Genomic DNA, 17,750 nt, shown 5'->3' with positions numbered 1-17,750 from the left:
ACATATACAATCAATCAAGTTTGCAGACATTTTCTTGGCTTTTTTTTAACACTGTTTTAACACTGATATAATATATGCCCTTCTGTATTGTAATTGTACTGTCCCCCCTCTACATTGTAAAGCCTAGCGCAAACTGTTGGCGCTATATAATTCCTGTATAATAATAAATAATATCAATAAATTGTCTGTCATAGAATTGAAAAATAATGTAGGCTGCAGTTTTAATAGTCTCCGCTAGAAGGCGTTCCTACGAATTGTCAATGGAACGCACAGACAGGAAGTGATGCAAGGCACAGACAGGAAGTGATGTCAGGCATAAAAAGGAAGTTCCGGGTGAAAGGTGAGTTCAGGAGGAAATCGAGAGGAGACATTGCTGGAACTGGCAGAAGAGGAGGTAATGAGATATTATTATTTTAATTATTTTTCCCAACTTATCTCCACAGCAGCATACACATTAGTTAGTGTAATGCGCCGTACACACGATCGCACATTCCGACAACAAAATCCACGTTTTTTTTCCGACGGATTTTGGCTCAAACTTGTCTTGCGTACACACGGTCACACAAAGTTGGTCGGAAATTCCGAACGTCAAGAACGAGGTGACGTACAACACGTATGACGAGCCGAGAAAAGTGAAGTTCAATAGCCAGTGCTGCTCTTCTGCTTGATTCTGAGCATGCGTGGCACTTTGTGCGTCGGAATTGTGTACACACGATCGGAATTTACGCGAATGGATTTTGTTGTCAGAAAATTTGAGATCCAGATCTCAAATTTTGTGTGTCGGAAATTCCGATGGAAAAAGTCCGATGGAGCCTACACACGGTTGGAATTTCCAACAACAAGCTCCGATCGCACATTTTCTGTCGGAAAGTCCGACCGTGTGTACGGGGCATTAGGCTCCGCTCCTCAAACTCCCATAGGACCTCATACTAATTAACTGAAGTTCCACCTGGGTGGCTCCATTCTCTTTTTGTCCTCGCTACATAGGATCATAACCTTAGGTACCGTAGGTTAATCAATTGCAATTTCCACCAGGTTGCATTGATTGTGTGAAGTGCTTGGACTATCCAATGGACGCTGTGAGGATTGCTTTGTGCGCAGGTGAACATTGCTGAGCCCTTCCATGTCAGCTACAGACATTTCTTTCTAGCAACCCACCCAGTTTTTTTACAGAGTTCTTTTCCCCATGTGTATGCAGTCATAGGAAAAATTGATATCAAATATTTACCGTAATTTTCCTTCTCTGACTTACCTCCATGGCATCATGCTTCCCTCCCCAGAAAGTGTAACGACTTCTTACAAGAATAGGACCAGCTGGGTAGGACTTTGTTTTGTTTAGTAGGGTGTCCTGTGGGACATTAGAGACCAAGCTTAGCCTACATGTATGCTGCCATGAGATAGTCGGGAAAACGCAAAATTGGTATCAAATACTTACCTTAATTTTTATTTCATAAATTAAACCCCCATGGCATCATGCTTCCCTCCCCAGAAAGTGTAACAACTTCTTACAAGAATGGGACCAGCTGGGTAGGACTTTCGTTTTTCAGTAGGTGGTCCTATTGGAACTCGGAAAGCAAGCCTAGCCTACATGTATGCTTCCATAAGGTAGTCAGGAAAATGGAAAATATATATCAAATACTTACCTTAATTTTTCTTTCATGACTTACCTCCATGGCATCATGCTTCCCTCCCCAGAAAGTGTAACGAGTTCTTACAAGAATGGGACTAGCTGGGTGGGACTTTCATTTTTCAGTAGGAGGTCCTATTGGAGGTCGGAGAGCAAGCCTAGCCTACATGTATGCTTCAATGAGGTAGTAAGAAAAATGGAAAATGTATCAAATACTTACCCTAAATTTTCTTTCATGACTTACCTCCATGGCATCATGCTTTCCTCCCCAGAAAGTGTAACGACTTCTTACAAGAATGGGACCAGCTGGGTAGGACTTTCATTTTTTCAGTAGGAGGTCCTATTGGAGCTCGGAAATCAATCCTAGCCTACATGTATGCTTCCATGAGGTAGTCAGGAAAATGGAAAATATGTATCAAATACTTACCTTAAAGGTAGGGCTGGGGAAAAAAATCGATTTAAATCTTGAATCGAGTTGAGAGGTCAAATCGATTCAAAATTTAAGCAAATCGATTTTTTTTTTTTTTCACCGCGCCGGTCCCGAGGCGCTGCGGGCATGAGTTTTTAGGCTTCGGCCGTGGCTTCGGCCTAGTCCGCGGCTACGGCCGGACGCCGCGGACTAGGCCGGAGCCGCCGCCTCGCCTAAAAACTCATGCACGCAGCGCCTCCAGACCAGCGCTGACACCGCGCCGGGCCTGAAGAGCTGCGGGCAATGAGTTTTTAGGCGAGGCCGCGGCTTCGGCCTAGTCCGCGAGGCCGGACGCCGCGGAGTAGGCCGAAGCCGCTGCCTCACCTAAAAGCTCATGCCCGCAGCGCCTCAGGACCGGCGCGGTTTCCAAAGAAAAAAAAAACTCGATTCGAATCGTGAATCGAGTTTTTTTTAAGAGAATCAAATTTTTTTTTTTTTTAGGAAAATCTCCCAGCCCTACTTAAAGGGTAACTCCACTTTTGTAGGGGTAAAAAACAGAAAATAAAGAAAAAATAATATAGCGTATACAATTGTGACACAAATCATATTGCAATTGAATGTTATTAAAAATTACCTTTCCCTTTCAATCTGCAGCTGCTGTAATTTTCTATAAATGCAAATGAATATGACTACCTGGAATTGTTCTGTACACAAAATGTGTACCGACCACTCACCAGAAACATTATTTCTTGCTTGTGTGATTGGCTTGCCTAAGATACAAGTCATATTTTAGGTATCCCCTGCAACAAAAATGTCATTTTTGGTGAGATGTTTCCAATAGGAACACGTCTAAAGGGATGCAGGCCCAGCAGATTTCCTCATTAGTGCCCTGCAGCTGCCACAGCTGAACGATAATTATGAAGCCACTCCCATCAGACCCACCTAGCCCAGAGGCACACACAAACACACTTGGATTTCTTCGGAATAACAAAAGGTAGGAATCCACGACAAAGGTTGTTATAATCCTTGCAATGTACATAGATCACCCAGAGGGGAATGCTTTTTGCTCAACAAAAGTGGAGTTACACTTTAAATTTCCTTTCCTGACTTACATCCATGGCGGCATGCTTCGCTCCCCAGAAAGTATAACGACCTCATACAAAAATGGGACCAGCTGGGTAGCTCTTCTGTTTTTTTAGTAGGAGATCCTATGGGAGCTTGAAGACCAAGCCTAACCTATGTGTATGCTGCCATTGAAAAAAATCAGGAAAGGAAAATTATGGTATTTGATAACAATTTTTTTATTTTACACCCATCAACATCTTGTTGTGTTCATCCTCGTCCTCCATATTCTTTTATCTCCTGCAACTGTTTCACACAAATATTTTGAGGAGAAAGGATTGGGTGGTTGCGGTACTTGTATTTTATCGAAAAAAAATACACATAAGGTAACTAGATGTGTTCCTTGGCCTGAGGAAGGACTGATTTTAGACCAAAACTGTTGCTTTCTCCAAAAAAGTTTATTTTATCTCACTGACGCCAATAATGGGACTTATTTTATTCTACTGAGACCAATGATGGAGCTTAATTTATTCTACTTGTGGGTGGGGCCAGTAACCCTGCACGTGGGACCACCTTTTCCGGGAACAGGCGGGGACCGCAATCATGTGAGAATCAAACATTATGGTGGTTCTCTAGCTTAGAGATGAGCCTTGTACCATGTGTAGTAGTTAATTACACAGAGTCGCTCTTTAGCCTACTGTCCCATGTCACCACACACCCTTCCCTTCGGTATGTTACATTTAGGAGGGACACCGCTGAGCCTGTGCCCACCAGTCCAGCGCACCTCTGTCAACTCCCAGTGAAAGAATGGGGTCCCGCCATGCACCTTGCATGGACTTCATGTGTGCACTTCATTTAACTCCTTCAACTTCACCATACCATGTGGCCAAGTACATGAGGTCTCTGTACCACGGGTGTGGTCCTGGGTGCTTTGGGAAACCGGCCACTAGGGAGGGAGTCAGATCACCGACCCCCTCACTACCAGAGGACCCGTCACCTACACCAGGTACCACGCTTCATGACTGGCTGCAATGTACCTTACACTATTTCGGGTTACCCATAGCAACTGCATTACTCCTCCTGCTTCTCTTGCTGAGTACACCTTCCATAGTGGCTTTGTTTCATATCCCACATGTGTTTTACAGACTCTTGTTCTTTCATACGCCAGGAACCTTCATGTACTCCTTTAAAGGACTTCAGACCAGGCGTAATACAGTTAACTGCTTTACTGAAGATTGAGCAACACAGTTCAACAGTATACATGAAACAGAGTCCAGCACTAACTAACTAATGCAAGCTGCCCAGGTTCATACCTTCCAGATCAAGGGTCTCCAGACTTTCTAAACAAAGGGCCAGTTTACTGTCCTCCAGACTCTAGGGGGGCCGGACTGTGGCCAATGTGAGTAGAAAATGTCCTGGCGTCAGTGGGAGTAAACAATGCATCTTTGGTATTAGGGGGAATAAGAGTGCCACATCACTGGTATCAATGGGAATAATAGTTCCCCGTTGTTGGTATCAATAGGGGGAATAGTGCTCCATCATTATTGTCAATGTAATAGTGCCCTGTTGTTGGTGTGAGTGAGAGAGGAATAGTGACCCATCATTAGTGTCAGTTTAAGGAATAGTGCACCATAGTTGGTGTCAGTAGCAAGAATATGCCCTATTGTTGATGTCCGTAGCAGAAATTATGCCCCATTGTTGGTGTTAGTAGAATAGTGTCCCAATGCTGGTGTCAGTGGGAGGAATGTTGGTGTCAGTGGGAGGAATAGTGGCCCATCAGTGGGGACAGTTTGAGGAATAGTGCTCCATAGTTGGCGTCAATGGGAGAAATAGTGGCCCATTGTTGATGTCAATAGCAGGAATTATGCCCCATTGTTAGTGGAACGATGTCCCAATGTTGGTGTCAGTGGGCGAAATAGTGTCTTTTATCAGTGGAAGGAAAAGTGCCCCAAGGGCCGGATCAAGGCAAGCAGAGGGCTGTTTGAAGACCACTGTTCCAGGAAATCCCAGCAGGGTGACCCAGAAGGTAGCCACGTCCTCAAGAAACACTACTTGTTGAAGAAGTTCTTCCTCTGTCAATCCCATGTAGAAAAGAGAGCTTGCTCTGAGCCCTCCTCTGATATTTATGTGGCTTGCAGTAGGGGGCAGTACTCAAAAAGCCTGGGAAAGTCTGTAGACACTGGTAACCCCTTTCCATCCCGAGTAGCCAAGTAGTAACTCACTAGATGCATACAGTAAATAATAATGCAGTGCAGACGGGGCTAAAATATTCACAGGCACCCTGTCAGCACCCGCTTACACACTTATTTTATCCCCCTCACACCAGCAGTGGGACACCAAAAACAGGGTTTATTTTATCCCAATGAGCCTAGCGATGGGGCTTGTTTTATGCCACGTACACAAACAATGGGGCTTTTTTTACTCTCTTTGTCATCGACAATAGGACTTATTTTATCCCAGTGACACCAACGATGGGACTTATTAACCACCTCAATACTGGACAGTGTCAGAAACCATGAAATCAGGCCGAGACAGAAGTACAGTTAAATCACACTTGTTTAATAATAAAAGTAAAAAGAACAAACGTAGTCAAAACATAGCCAAAGTTCAGTAACCGGTACGGATAGTCAGCCAAGCCAGGAGTCGGGGATCAATGTAGTGGAACAGCAAGCAGGATCTGGAGCCAGAAGGGATGTCAGCAAAGCAAGTCTTGAACAGGATTGAAGGAGGATTTCTGTGATGTTGACCAAGGCGAAGGCTGAGATCCTCTGGACTGGACGGCTTAAGTAGGCAGGAATGACGAGCAGGATATCATCAACAGCTGAGTAACTGTGGATAGATAGGAGCTGGCAATTAGCCAACAGCTGAGCGGCCAGCGAAGGGCTGAGCCCAGCCCTGATAGGCAGGGAGCGAGTAAAGGAAAGGAGGAACAGAGTGAAAGGGCAAAGGGCCAAGGGAAGAGAGAGAGAGGGTAGTAGTAGTAGAAGGAGCATAGGCGAGGAGCAAAGGAAGGAAAGGTAGGGAAAGGAAGTTTCCCCAGGTTGGGGATTGAGAAAGGTTCATTTGAAATAACTAGGCTGGTCAGGTGCAAGGTTGGAGGAGCCCAAGACCACCACGGGGCCCACACTTTGAGGAATTTAGCATGAGTGTCATGGAGGATACTTGTCATCTTTTCATGGATCATAAGGGTCGTCAAGGTACTGTTCACCTCTGCAAACAATACAGCTGGCTTTTTTTCAGGCCCTAGCTATTGTGCACTTAGCTGCGATAAATAAGTAAGTGGCCAATTTCTTCTGGTAAGAAAAGAGACACGGGATCGGACAATGGAGCAATGCTAGTTTGGCGTCCTTGCAGATAGGTACGTGGAAAAGGTTTCCGAAGACATTCGACAGGAATCCCACAAGGCAGGGGCAGGACCACCAGATATAGATTTCATCTCCTCGCTGATCACAGCCCCGGAAGCATCTATCCCTATATGATGGGTTTGACTTGACAATGCGGGCAGGGACCAAATACCTTCTAGGCTGTCTGCAGGTGTAGCTGTATTGAAGGAGCACTTTGCTATGCTGGTCCAGGCCTTGCTCCAATCTGCAAGGTCAATAGGGGACAGGTCTCGCTCCCACTTAAGCACATAGGATAGAGAAGCATAGGCACTGTTATGCCCTGTACACACGGTCGGACTTTGTTTGGACATTCCGACGACAAAATCCTAGGATTTTTTCCGACGGATGTTGGCTCACACAAAGTTGTTGGAAAATCCGATCGTTCTAAACGCGGTGACGTAAAACACGTACGTCGTGACTATAAACGGGGCAGTGGCCAATAGCTTTCATCTCTTTATTTATTCTGAGCATGCGTGGCACTTTGTCCGTCGGATTTGTGTACACATGTTCGGAATTTCCGACAACGGATTTTGTTGTCGGAAAATTTTATATCCTGCTCTCAAACTTTGTGTGTCAGAAAATCCAATGGAAAATGTGTGATGGAGCCTACACACGGTCGGAATTTCCGACAACAAAGTCCTAGCACACATTTTCCATCGGAAAATCTGACCGTGTGTACGGGCATTAGAGTTGAGAGAGGAATATATCATAGAGATGGTGCCAGGGGAAACCTGGGGAGTGCAGGCAAGAGTGTTCGAAGGTGTTTTTTTGATATGGGAAAGTGTCATGGAGCAAAGAGAGGTTATCCAGTGTCGCAGCTGAATATAACGAAAGAATTCAACTGAAGGAGCTTCGTGGGTCTCTTGAATGGAAGACCATATAGGGAAGGTGCGAGATCCAAGAAATATCAGACCTGTGAGAACCCATGTGTGGGCCATCTTGGAAATATGTGTGGTTGTTCCAAGCCAGGTGGAAATATGGGGTTGTTCAAAAGAGGGAGTAGTGGAAGAAACAGAGAAATGAGCTTGCCGGAGTAGCGTACAGTCCCAAATTTTCAGACAATGTGCCATTAGGGGGCTAACAGAGGGGGGATGTAGTTTAGGAAGGAGCCAGAGTAGGGCAGAGATGGGGACCGATGCGTAGTTAGGGACCTCTAAAAGGACCCAGAGAGGAATGTTATGGACCCAGACAGGCAGGGTCCGGAAGAAATATAGAATCTGGGAGGATAGTCATCTTGGCTGCGTGAATAAGACCAATGCACAACAGTGAGAAATCTCCAAGATGCCATAAGAGCAGTGATGGTGTGTAGAAGAGGATAAAAGTTGGTGGAGAAGAGGGAAGAGTAAGAGAATGTCAGCTTAATTCCCAAATAGTCCAAAGAGGAGCTGGCCCAGAGATATTGGGAGAGTGATGTTCAGGGCAGTCGTTTTGTGTTGGTTAATTTGGAGTCCATAGATTGCAGCAAAGCGGGCCAAGAGAGCTTGAAGTTTGGGTAAGGTGACAATTGTGTTGATGAGGGTCAGAAGAGCAAACATATTTAGTTTATGGCATTTGCCAGAGTAAGGGATGCCGTTGACATTGGAGTCTGCCCTAAGAGAAATGGTCAGAAGTTCAAGGGCAAGAATAAAGAGGACGGGGATAAGGGGCACCATTGCCTCGTTCCTCTGAAGATGGGAAACAAGGGTGAGAAGCATCCAGCATGGCGAACAGCGGCTGAAGGGGTCGAATAAAGGGATGTCAACCATGAAAGAATTGACTCCCCGAAACCCCAACACTGTAGCACATATCGCAGATAGTCCCATGAGAAGGAATCAAAAGCTTTATACAGTACATCCAGTTCCTATTTTCCTAAAACAGAACCATAGAGGGAAAAGTGTGACACTACAATGCCAGATGGCATTTTTCTTCTTGAACCCTTTAGGATGTCCCCTTTAATTTTTTCCAAATGCTGACAACCATGATCCAATATATACCAAGCAACGCCTTTTAAAAGCCCAACTACATCTAAAATGTAACAGTTTTGAATCGTGAAAGGACGAATTAGGACCTCCTGTAAGATTAGTTGTCTACATCCCAATTTGGCTGATTGTCACTCTCATCTTGTTCTGTTCGATCTCTATCACCTGGACAAGACGTGAAGATAAATTTCCCCAACCAGGACACAGACAGAAGAATACCTCCATAGAATATCTAACATTTTCTCCAGTCAATCTAAGCCTAGTTTCTAGTTAGAGTTGTGCTTTAAAGGTCTGTATATAGTATAAAAAGCAGTCTGAATTGATAGAACTATGGAGCAACTCTGTGCAGATATTTATTCATCCTAATACAGTCCAGATGATTCTCAGTTTTTTTATCCATCTACAGAGAAGACCCTCCTTGCATAGACATGACCATTGGAAAAATGGATAAAGACCAAAGCCATGTGACTGAGACGATACTAAATCTCACCCTAAAGATCATCTACCTGCTGACCGGAGAGGTGAGGAGAATTCCGGGAGGATCACATAATATCACTCTTATCTCTATAAAATCCTGAATGGAGAAGTGAAGTCCATAGTTGTTAATGTCACTTGATTTCTTCGCACAGGATTATAAAGTAGTGAAGAAAAAATCTGGAGATCCTCCACCTCACTGCCTGACAACAGAGGCAACCAGTGCCAAGAAGATTCTAGAAGTCACCAAGAAGATCACTGAGCTGCTGACAGGAGAGGTGAGTGGTGCTGGGAATTCTGGGACATTATCCAGTAACAGACAAGGGATGTGTATGGATGGTGACTGTATCATTGTGTGTGTCAGGTTCCTATAAGGTGTCAGGATGTCACTGTCTATTTCTCCATGGAGGAGTGGGAGTATTTAGAAGGACACAAGGATCTCTACAAGGACGTCATGATGGAGAATCAGCCGCCCCTCAAATCACCGGGTAAGAGGAGACTTTATTGTAAAGGAAAAAAAGAGATATGACCTGCCAAACACCATAGTGACAGAACCTCCATCCCTATTTTATATATAGAGACTCTACGCGTTTCATGGCTTATGCCATTCATCAGGAGTTGGATACAGAAATAAAAGGTTGGCTAAAACGCTGTGCTTGGCTAGCATCAAGGATGATGGACTCCCAAACTGATTGTTTTCCGGAGCTGAGGCAAGGAACCCCACCCCGGCCGCGAAAACATCCACATAGCATGCCCGATCGCCACAACACATTCCATATGTGTGGGGATGATTACAAACGTGGTGTTGTGTGTGTATCCAGTGAATGGGATGTATGTGCTACCTCCCTGGTGTAAACAACACACAGTGGGTAAAAAAAAAAAAGCTAGCCAAGCACAGTGTTTTAGCCGACCTATTATTTCTGTACCCAAATCCTGATGAATGGCATAAGCCATGAAACGCATCGATTTTTTTTTTTATGGGGTGCTCAGTCAAGTCTGGCTCATTACCTACTTACTGGTCCATATATACCTTTTATATATTCAAAATGTATTGAGTACTATGTAATTATTAATGTGTATGTGTATCTTCCCTTGTTTTTTATAGCAGCTCTGTTGCATATGGTGTACCAATGTCATGAGCATAATATGTATTCTATTATTGAATTTATCAATGTATTTGATTATTAAAACATTTATATAATAATGACCTATGCAATATCTGTAACAGTGACGTTCCTCATTTAAAGTCCCACTAATTTCCTTTCCAGTTTTATATTTATTGCAAAGGAGAGAGCAGTACGGAGGGTCCACCTAGATCCTCCATCATCTGATAAACACATAGAAACAATGTATTCAGTCAGTGTGTGTGTTTCCTACAGATGGATCCAGTCATGGGAACCCACCAGAGAGATGTCCACATCCTCTGCATTCCCGGGATTCCACACAGGAAGATCACACCATCCCTCACCATCATCAGGTAGGTGGGACTGAGCAATTAGAACTCAATAATGGTTCCAAGCTATGGAATGATAGTCTTCTATATATTCTCTTGTTCCTTTTTATGAATGTGCTCTGTCATCCTTGGGTTTAGGGTGAAGAACTGAAAGAAATCAAAGTGACGGTTAAAGGTGAAGAAGAAGAGAGGTTGGTGAGTGGAGATCAGCAGTCTATGGAGGAGGGGGAGATGATTATGAAAAGTAAACTGGAGGAATCTTCTCTACATATGGACACAAGTAAGTCATAAACACTAAATACAGAGACAGTTTTCAATTTACATACTATACACCATATGAAAGGTCCTGCTCCATTCCTTAATATAATGTCATGTTCCCATCAAATGAGGAGAAGATACTGTACACCATATGAAAGGTCCATCTCCATTCCTTAATATAACTTCATGTTCCTAACAAATTAAATGTGTTTACATTATTACATGAGTTAAAAGCAAATGTCAATCCAGTTCACTGAAAAAAACTGAAACAATGTATTCAGTCAGTGTGTGTGTTTCCTACAGATGGATCCAGTAATGGGAACCCACCAGAGAGATGTCCCCGTCCTCTGTATTCCCCGGATTCCACACAGGAAGATCACACCATCCCCCACCATCATCAGGTAAATGGGACTGAGTGTGTAGATCCAATAAAAGTATTCTAAGCTATAAGAGGATATTGTTTGATGTAATCTTTTGTTTCTTTGAACAAATGTATTCTGTTATCTTTGTTAGGGTGAAGAATTGAAAATCATCAAAGTTGAGTTTAAAGAGGAAGATGAAGAAATGTTGACGAGTGGAGATCAGCAGTGTATGGAGGAGGAGATGATTATGAAAAGTAAACCGGAGAAATCTTCTCTGCCTATAAACATTGGTAAGCAACATATACTAAATGCAGTAAGAGAAAGATCGAGATAAACACTGGTAGTAATCGATGTACCTACTACTCAAAAAAATGAGGCAGAGGTATTGTACACCATATAATATACAAATTACAGTCCTTGCCAGAAGAATATAATCTTTGTATTTACCACACTACACAATGTTCCCAACAAATGAGTAGATCATGTACACCATATGAAAGGTCCATCTCCATTCCTCAATATAACGTCATGTTCCCAACAAATGAGGAGGAGATACTGTACACCATATGAAAGGTCCATCTCCATTCCTCAATATAATGTCATGTTCCCAACAAATGAGGAGGAGATACTGTACACCATATGAAAGGTCCATCTCCATTCCTCAATATAACATCATGTTCCCAACAAATGAGGACATACTGTACACCATATGAAAGGTCCATCTCCATTCCTCGATATAATGTCATGTTCCCAACAAATGAGTAGATCATGTACACCATATGAAAGGTCCATCTCCATTCCTCAATATAACGTCATGTTCCCAACAAATGAGGAGGAGATACTGTATACCATATGAAAGGTCCATCTCCATTCCTCAATATAATGTCATGTTCCTAACAAATGAGGTGGAGATACTGTACACCATATGAAAGGTCCATCTCCATTCCTCAATATAACGTCATGTTCCCAACAAATGAGGAGGAGATACTGTACACCATATGAAAGGTCCATCTCCGCTTCATAACATTTATATCAAAAATGTTTTCCAACAGATGGACACTATGACTGCAATACCCCTGAGGGACATCATATTTTATCTTCAGACTGTAATTCAGAAGATAATGACATTGCACAATATTCCCCAGAAGAAAATCTCGTTAATCAAATTACTCATCACACGGCTTACTATGTGAAGAGAATAATGGATCCCTCTAATCCTGAGGACTCCTCCGATAAATCACATATATCTTATACTGAAGGTTCTTTAGGCCATGAAGTAGTTCGCACAATGGAAAGTTCATTGATAGGTTTTGTAGTTAAGAACACTCTAACTGAAAACGGAACACTTTTTGAACATCAGAGAAGTCGATCGAGTGGGCCTCCGTATTCATGTTCAGAGTGCGGAAAAAGCTTTACTGCAAAAAGAAACCTTCTTAGACACCAGAAAAATCACAAGGGTGAGCGTCCATTCCCATGTCCAGAGTGTGGGAAATGTTTTACTGTAAAAAGCAATCTTCTTACACACCAGAGAAGTCACACGGGTGAGCGTCCTTTCCCATGTTCGGAGTGCGGAAAACGTTTCATTGAGAAAAAAACACTTCTTACGCACCTGAGAAGTCACAGGAGCGAGTATCCTTTTTCATGTTCAGAGTGCGAGAAATGTTTCCTTCAGAAAGAAGACCTATATAAACACCAGAAAATTCACACCGGCGAGCGTCCTTTTTTATGTGCAGAGTGCGGGAAATGTTTCTTTCACAGATCAGACCTTCATCGACACCAGAGAACTCACACAGGTGAATGTCCTTATTCGTGTTCAGAGTGTGGAAAAAATTTCAACGACAAAGGAAACCTTCATAAACATCAGAAAATTCATACTGGCGAGCGTCCATTTCCATGTTCAGAGTGTGGGAAATGTTTCATTAGTAAAGGAAACCTTATTAGACACCAGAGAAGTCACACTGGTGAACGGCCATTCCCATGCTTGCTATGTGGGAAATCTTTCATTGAAAACAAGGACCTTCATAGACACCAGAGAATTCACACGGGTGAACGTCCTTATACATGTTCAGACTGCGGGAAATGTTTCAGTCATAAACAAAACCTTCTCAGCCACCAAAAAAGTCACACCTGAAAGGAACCAGAAAAGAGAGGATTTCCACAATTGAGCATCTCTATTCATGTTCAGAATACAAGAAACGTTTTACACATGCAGGAAATCCAATCAGATATCGGAGTACACTCAGCTGATGATTTTGCAGAAAAATATACAGTGGCATTTAACAACTGGAACTTTCATTCTAATAAAATGAAAAACGATATCATTAAAAAAATTAGATTGTGGTAAATTCTGTCAATAGTGACATTCTGTTTATAGGTGGAATCTGTATTAGTTAATGGAGAATGTAGTGTGGATGGTGGAGGAGAGCTGTCGGAGAATGTAGTGTGGATGGTGGAGGAGAGCTGTCGGAGAATGTAGTGTGGATGGTGGAGGAGATCTGTCGGAGAATGTAGTGTGAATGATGAGGGAGAGCTGTCGGAGAATGTAGTGTGGATGGTGGAGGAGATCTGTCGGAGAATGTAGTGTGGATGGTGGAGGAGAGCTGTCGGAGAATGTAGTGTGGATGGTGGAGGAGATCTGTCGGAGAATGTAGTGTGGATGGTGGAGGAGATCTGTCGGAGAATGTAGTGTGGATGGTGGAGGAGATCTGTCGGAGAATGTAGTGTGGATGGTGGAGGAGAGCTGTCGGAGAATGTAGTGTGGATGGTGGAGGAGATCTGTCGGAGAATGTAGTGTGGATGGTGGAGGAGAGCTGTCGGAGAATGTAGTGTGGATGGTGGAGGAGATCTGTCGGAGAATGTAGTGTGGATGGTGGAGGAGAGCTGTCGGAGAATGTAGTGTGGATGGTGGAGGAGAGCTGTCGGAGAATGTAGTGTGGATGGTGGGAGGAGAGCTGTCAGAGAATGTAGTGTGGATGGTGGAGGAGAGCTGTCGGAGAATTTAGTGTGGATGGTGGGAGGAGAGCTGTCAGAGAATGTAGTGTGGATGGTGGAGGAGAGCTGTCAGAGAATGTAGTGTGGATGGTGGGAGGAGATCTGTCGGAGGATGTAGTGTGGATGGTGGAGGAGAGCTGTCGGAGAATGTAGTGTGGATGGTGGAGGAGAGCTGTCGGAGAATGTAGTGTGGATGGTGGAGGAGATCTGTCGGAGAATGTAGTGTGGATGGTGGAGGAGAGCTGTCGGAGAATGTAGTGTGGATGGTGGAGGAGAGCTGTCGGAGAATGTAGTGTGGATGGTGGAGGAGATCTGTCGGAGAATGTAGTGTGGATGGTGGAGGAGAGCTGTCGGAGAATGTAGTGTGGATGGTGGAGGAGAGCTGTCAGAGAATGTAGTGTGGATGGTGGAGGAGAGCTGTCAGAGAATGTAGTGTGGATGGTGGAGGAGAGCTGTCAGAGAATGTAGTGTGGATGGTGGGAGGAGATCTGTCGGAGAATGTAGTGTGGATGGTGGAGGAGATCTGTCGGAGAATGTAGTGTGGATGGTGGAGGAGATCTGTCGGAGAATGTAGTGTGGATGGTGGAGGAGAGCTGTCGGAGAATGTAGTGTGGATGGTGGAGGAGATCTGTCGGAGAATGTAGTGTGAATGATGAGGGAGAGCTGTCGGAGAATGTAGTGTGGATGGTGGAGGAGATCTGTCGGAGAATGTAGTGTGGATGGTGGAGGAGAGCTGTCGGAGAATGTAGTGTGGATGGTGGAGGAGATCTGTCGGAGAATGTAGTGTGGATGGTGGAGGAGATCTGTCGGAGAATGTAGTGTGGATGGTGGAGGAGATCTGTCGGAGAATGTAGTGTGGATGGTGGAGGAGAGCTGTCGGAGAATGTAGTGTGGATGGTGGAGGAGATCTGTCGGAGAATGTAGTGTGGATGGTGGAGGAGAGCTGTCGGAGAATGTAGTGTGGATGGTGGAGGAGATCTGTCGGAGAATGTAGTGTGGATGGTGGAGGAGAGCTGTCGGAGAATGTAGTGTGGATGGTGGAGGAGAGCTGTCGGAGAATTTAGTGTGGATGGTGGGAGGAGAGCTGTCAGAGAATGTAGTGTGGATGGTGGAGGAGAGCTGTCAGAGAATGTAGTGTGGATGGTGGGAGGAGATCTGTCGGAGGATGTAGTGTGGATGGTGGAGGAGAGCTGTCGGAGAATGTAGTGTAGATGGTGGAGGAGAGCTGTCGGAGAATGTAGTGTGGATGGTGGAGGAGAGCTGTTGGAGAATGTAGTGTGGATGGTGGAGGAGAGCTGTCGGAGAATGTAGTGTAGATGGTGGAGGAGAGCTGTCGGAGAATGTAGTGTGGATGTGGAGGAGAGCTGTCGGAGAATGTGGTGTGGATGTGGAGGAGAGCTGTCGGAGAATGCAGTGTGTATGGTGGAGGAGAGCTGTTGGAGAATGCAGTGTGAATTGTGGCGGAGAGCTGTCAGAGAATGATGAAAAATACCGCTTTTGGAGCGATCGTACGATAATCTGATCATTAGTACACAGCTTTCGAGAGCCAATCAGGACAGTTTATGTGAAATTACCCGAAGGGACAAACAAGAAAATTGTTCTCTTATGATACCATAACGAACGATTTTTGTTTAATCCGTATCCACTCCCTTGGTCTCCATGTTTCTGCTCTTTCATGGTTCTCCTCCGACCTATCTTAGCGCACTTTCAGTGTCACATACAACACCATGTCCTCTGCTTCTCTTCCTATTTCTGTTGGTGTACCGCAAGGCTCCGTCCTCGAGCCCCTCCTATTCTCTCTCTATATCTCTTCCCTGAATAACATCTCGGTATGGATGTCACACCAATTCCTCAAACTCAATCTTTCTAAAACTGAGCTTGTATTATTTCCTCCTCCTCGATCCACTCCCCATAACTTTATCATTAAGAACAACGGCACAACCATTGGTTCCTCCACACATGCCAAGGTGCTGGGTGTAATCCTGGACTCTGATCTCTCCTTCAGCCCCCACATCCAATCACTGGCTAAATCTTGCCACCTTAACCTCCACAGCATCTTCAGAATTCGCCCCTTTCCTAACGACACCACAAAACAACTTATTCACTCCTTGGTCATTTCCCACCTCAACTACTGCAACTCTCTCTTCACTGGCCAACCTTTACACAGGCTATCCCCCCTTCAGTCTATTATGAATGCTGCTGCTAGACTAATACACCTCACTAACCAATCCGTGACTGCTGCTCCTCTCTGCCAATCCCTTCACTGGCTTCCCCTACCCCACTGTATAAAATTCAAAATGCTAACCACAACATACAAGGCCATCCACAACATCGCCCCCAGCTATACATAACCAACCTCATCTGCAGATATCGGCCAAATCGTCCTCTCTGCTTCTCCCAAGACCTCTTACTATTTGGCTCCCTTGTTACCTCCTTCAATGCCGCTTCCAGGACTTCTCCAGAGCCTCTCCCATCCTCTGGAACTGATACCATCCTACCATCCCCTGATGACGCCCGCTGGTGACGAAACATCGGGCGGAGCTTAGGGACGAGCGACGCATCGGAGAGGACGGAGGAGCTACAGCTGTCTTAGTGGTAGGAAGCGCTGGTCGCTTTCCTTATCTGCTTTTAACTTACTTTTCATGTGTGAGTTTTTATTTGTGAACGTGTGCTGAATAAATTTGTTCCTATTTGGGATGCTTGCGCAATGAGTTCATCTTTTTTCATTCACATGTATACTTAAATATCCTGCTGCAATTCCGGAGTGTACCTTTTTGGCATAACCATTCTGGCTAATGGCATTCACCACAATTCTGGGTTTATCAATGGAGTGAGGAGCTCTGGGCAATGAGAGGCATTTCTTCCTGGACATCATCTAATAATGCTATGCTGTTTAACCCACTTGCTGACGGTAAGGGTCAGTGTGTTTGGGTGATGGTGATGGGCTCTTTCTACTTTTACATCTACAGGGATTTATTATGAACTGATTCAGATTGTCTTAAACCTGGAAATTTTTTTATGGTTCAACACGTGGACTTTTTGAATATGATCTTTCTATAGCGCTACACCTATACCCCATGCATCCTCTGGAACTCCCTGCCCCAGTATGTCTGGCCAGCCCCTACCCTGTCCGCCTTTAGGACTTATTCAGTGAAGCCTACCCCACCTCCACCTAAGAACTGTATCTAAGCCACCTCCATCAGATCATCCCCACAGGTATTACCTTTTGTACCACCTCCCCTCCCTTTTTTTTTTTCATCAAACAGGGTTTTATTAGGCAAAGATGATGCATATAAATACATAGTATTACCAATATGTATATATATATATACATAAAAAGCGTATTAAACAAGGACAGTATACATTGTTAATATAATCAACATTAGAGGTAGTATATGTTAATGTAGAAATAAATGTATACCACCATGAACTACTATCATCATAATGTGTAATATTATCTCCCTCCCACACCCCCCCCCCCCTCCCCCGTTGAACGTATTTGATTTAATTGCATTTTATTTTAGTACACGTGTTATGTATGTGCATAATGTGACACTGTTATATACCTTTAAGTCTATAGGGGATATATTGTGTTTAGTATAGACATGACCATTTTGGGGGAACAACATGAACCATGGTATCTTTTGGTTTATACTTTCTCTGTATGTATCTGGAATAGAGTTTTAGGTACAGAGGTCCGTATGTTGTATTACTGAGCGAGTTTATGGTTAAGTGCAAGTTTCAGGTTCTTGCAACCATCGATCCCAGATTTT

At 44.1% G+C, this 17,750-nt stretch overlaps 1 protein-coding gene across 1 annotated transcript; it reads left to right on the top strand.

Annotated features, from left to right (window-relative positions):
- Window positions 1–319: 319 nt before the first annotated feature.
- On the top strand, window positions 320–13,331 carry LOC141105095 (uncharacterized). The gene is made up of 10 exons (XM_073594946.1): window positions 320–394; window positions 2,865–3,030; window positions 8,846–8,960; window positions 9,069–9,191; window positions 9,278–9,401; window positions 10,293–10,390; window positions 10,505–10,646; window positions 10,928–11,025; window positions 11,138–11,276; window positions 12,039–13,331. The coding sequence occupies exons 2-10, from the start codon at window positions 2,954–2,956 to the stop codon at window positions 13,115–13,117; spliced, it is 1,995 nt and encodes a 664-aa protein (XP_073451047.1). The 5' UTR covers window positions 320–394; window positions 2,865–2,953; the 3' UTR covers window positions 13,118–13,331.
- Window positions 13,332–17,750: the final 4,419 nt, after the last annotated feature.

The sequence above is a fragment of the Aquarana catesbeiana genome, linkage group LG08, assembly GCF_042186555.1.
Source record: "Aquarana catesbeiana isolate 2022-GZ linkage group LG08, ASM4218655v1, whole genome shotgun sequence".
NCBI classification, from domain to species: Eukaryota; Metazoa; Chordata; class Amphibia; order Anura; family Ranidae; genus Aquarana; species Aquarana catesbeiana.
Note: the sequence above shows the minus strand (reverse complement) of the source record. Positions and strands in the feature narration are given on the sequence as shown.

What these genes read in the sequence shown, in the direction of transcription:
- LOC141105095 (XM_073594946.1), top strand. Translation starts at nt 2,954, where the DNA reads ATGAAGCCACTCCCATCAGACCCACCTAGCCCAGAGGCACACACAAAC. An exon ending in TTTCTTCGGAATAACAAAAG is followed by an intron (nt 3,031 to 8,845) that starts GTAGGAATCCAC and finishes ATCCATCTACAG; the next exon opens with AGAAGACCCTCCTTGCATAG. An exon ending in TCTACCTGCTGACCGGAGAG is followed by an intron (nt 8,961 to 9,068) that starts GTGAGGAGAATT and finishes TTCTTCGCACAG; the next exon opens with GATTATAAAGTAGTGAAGAA.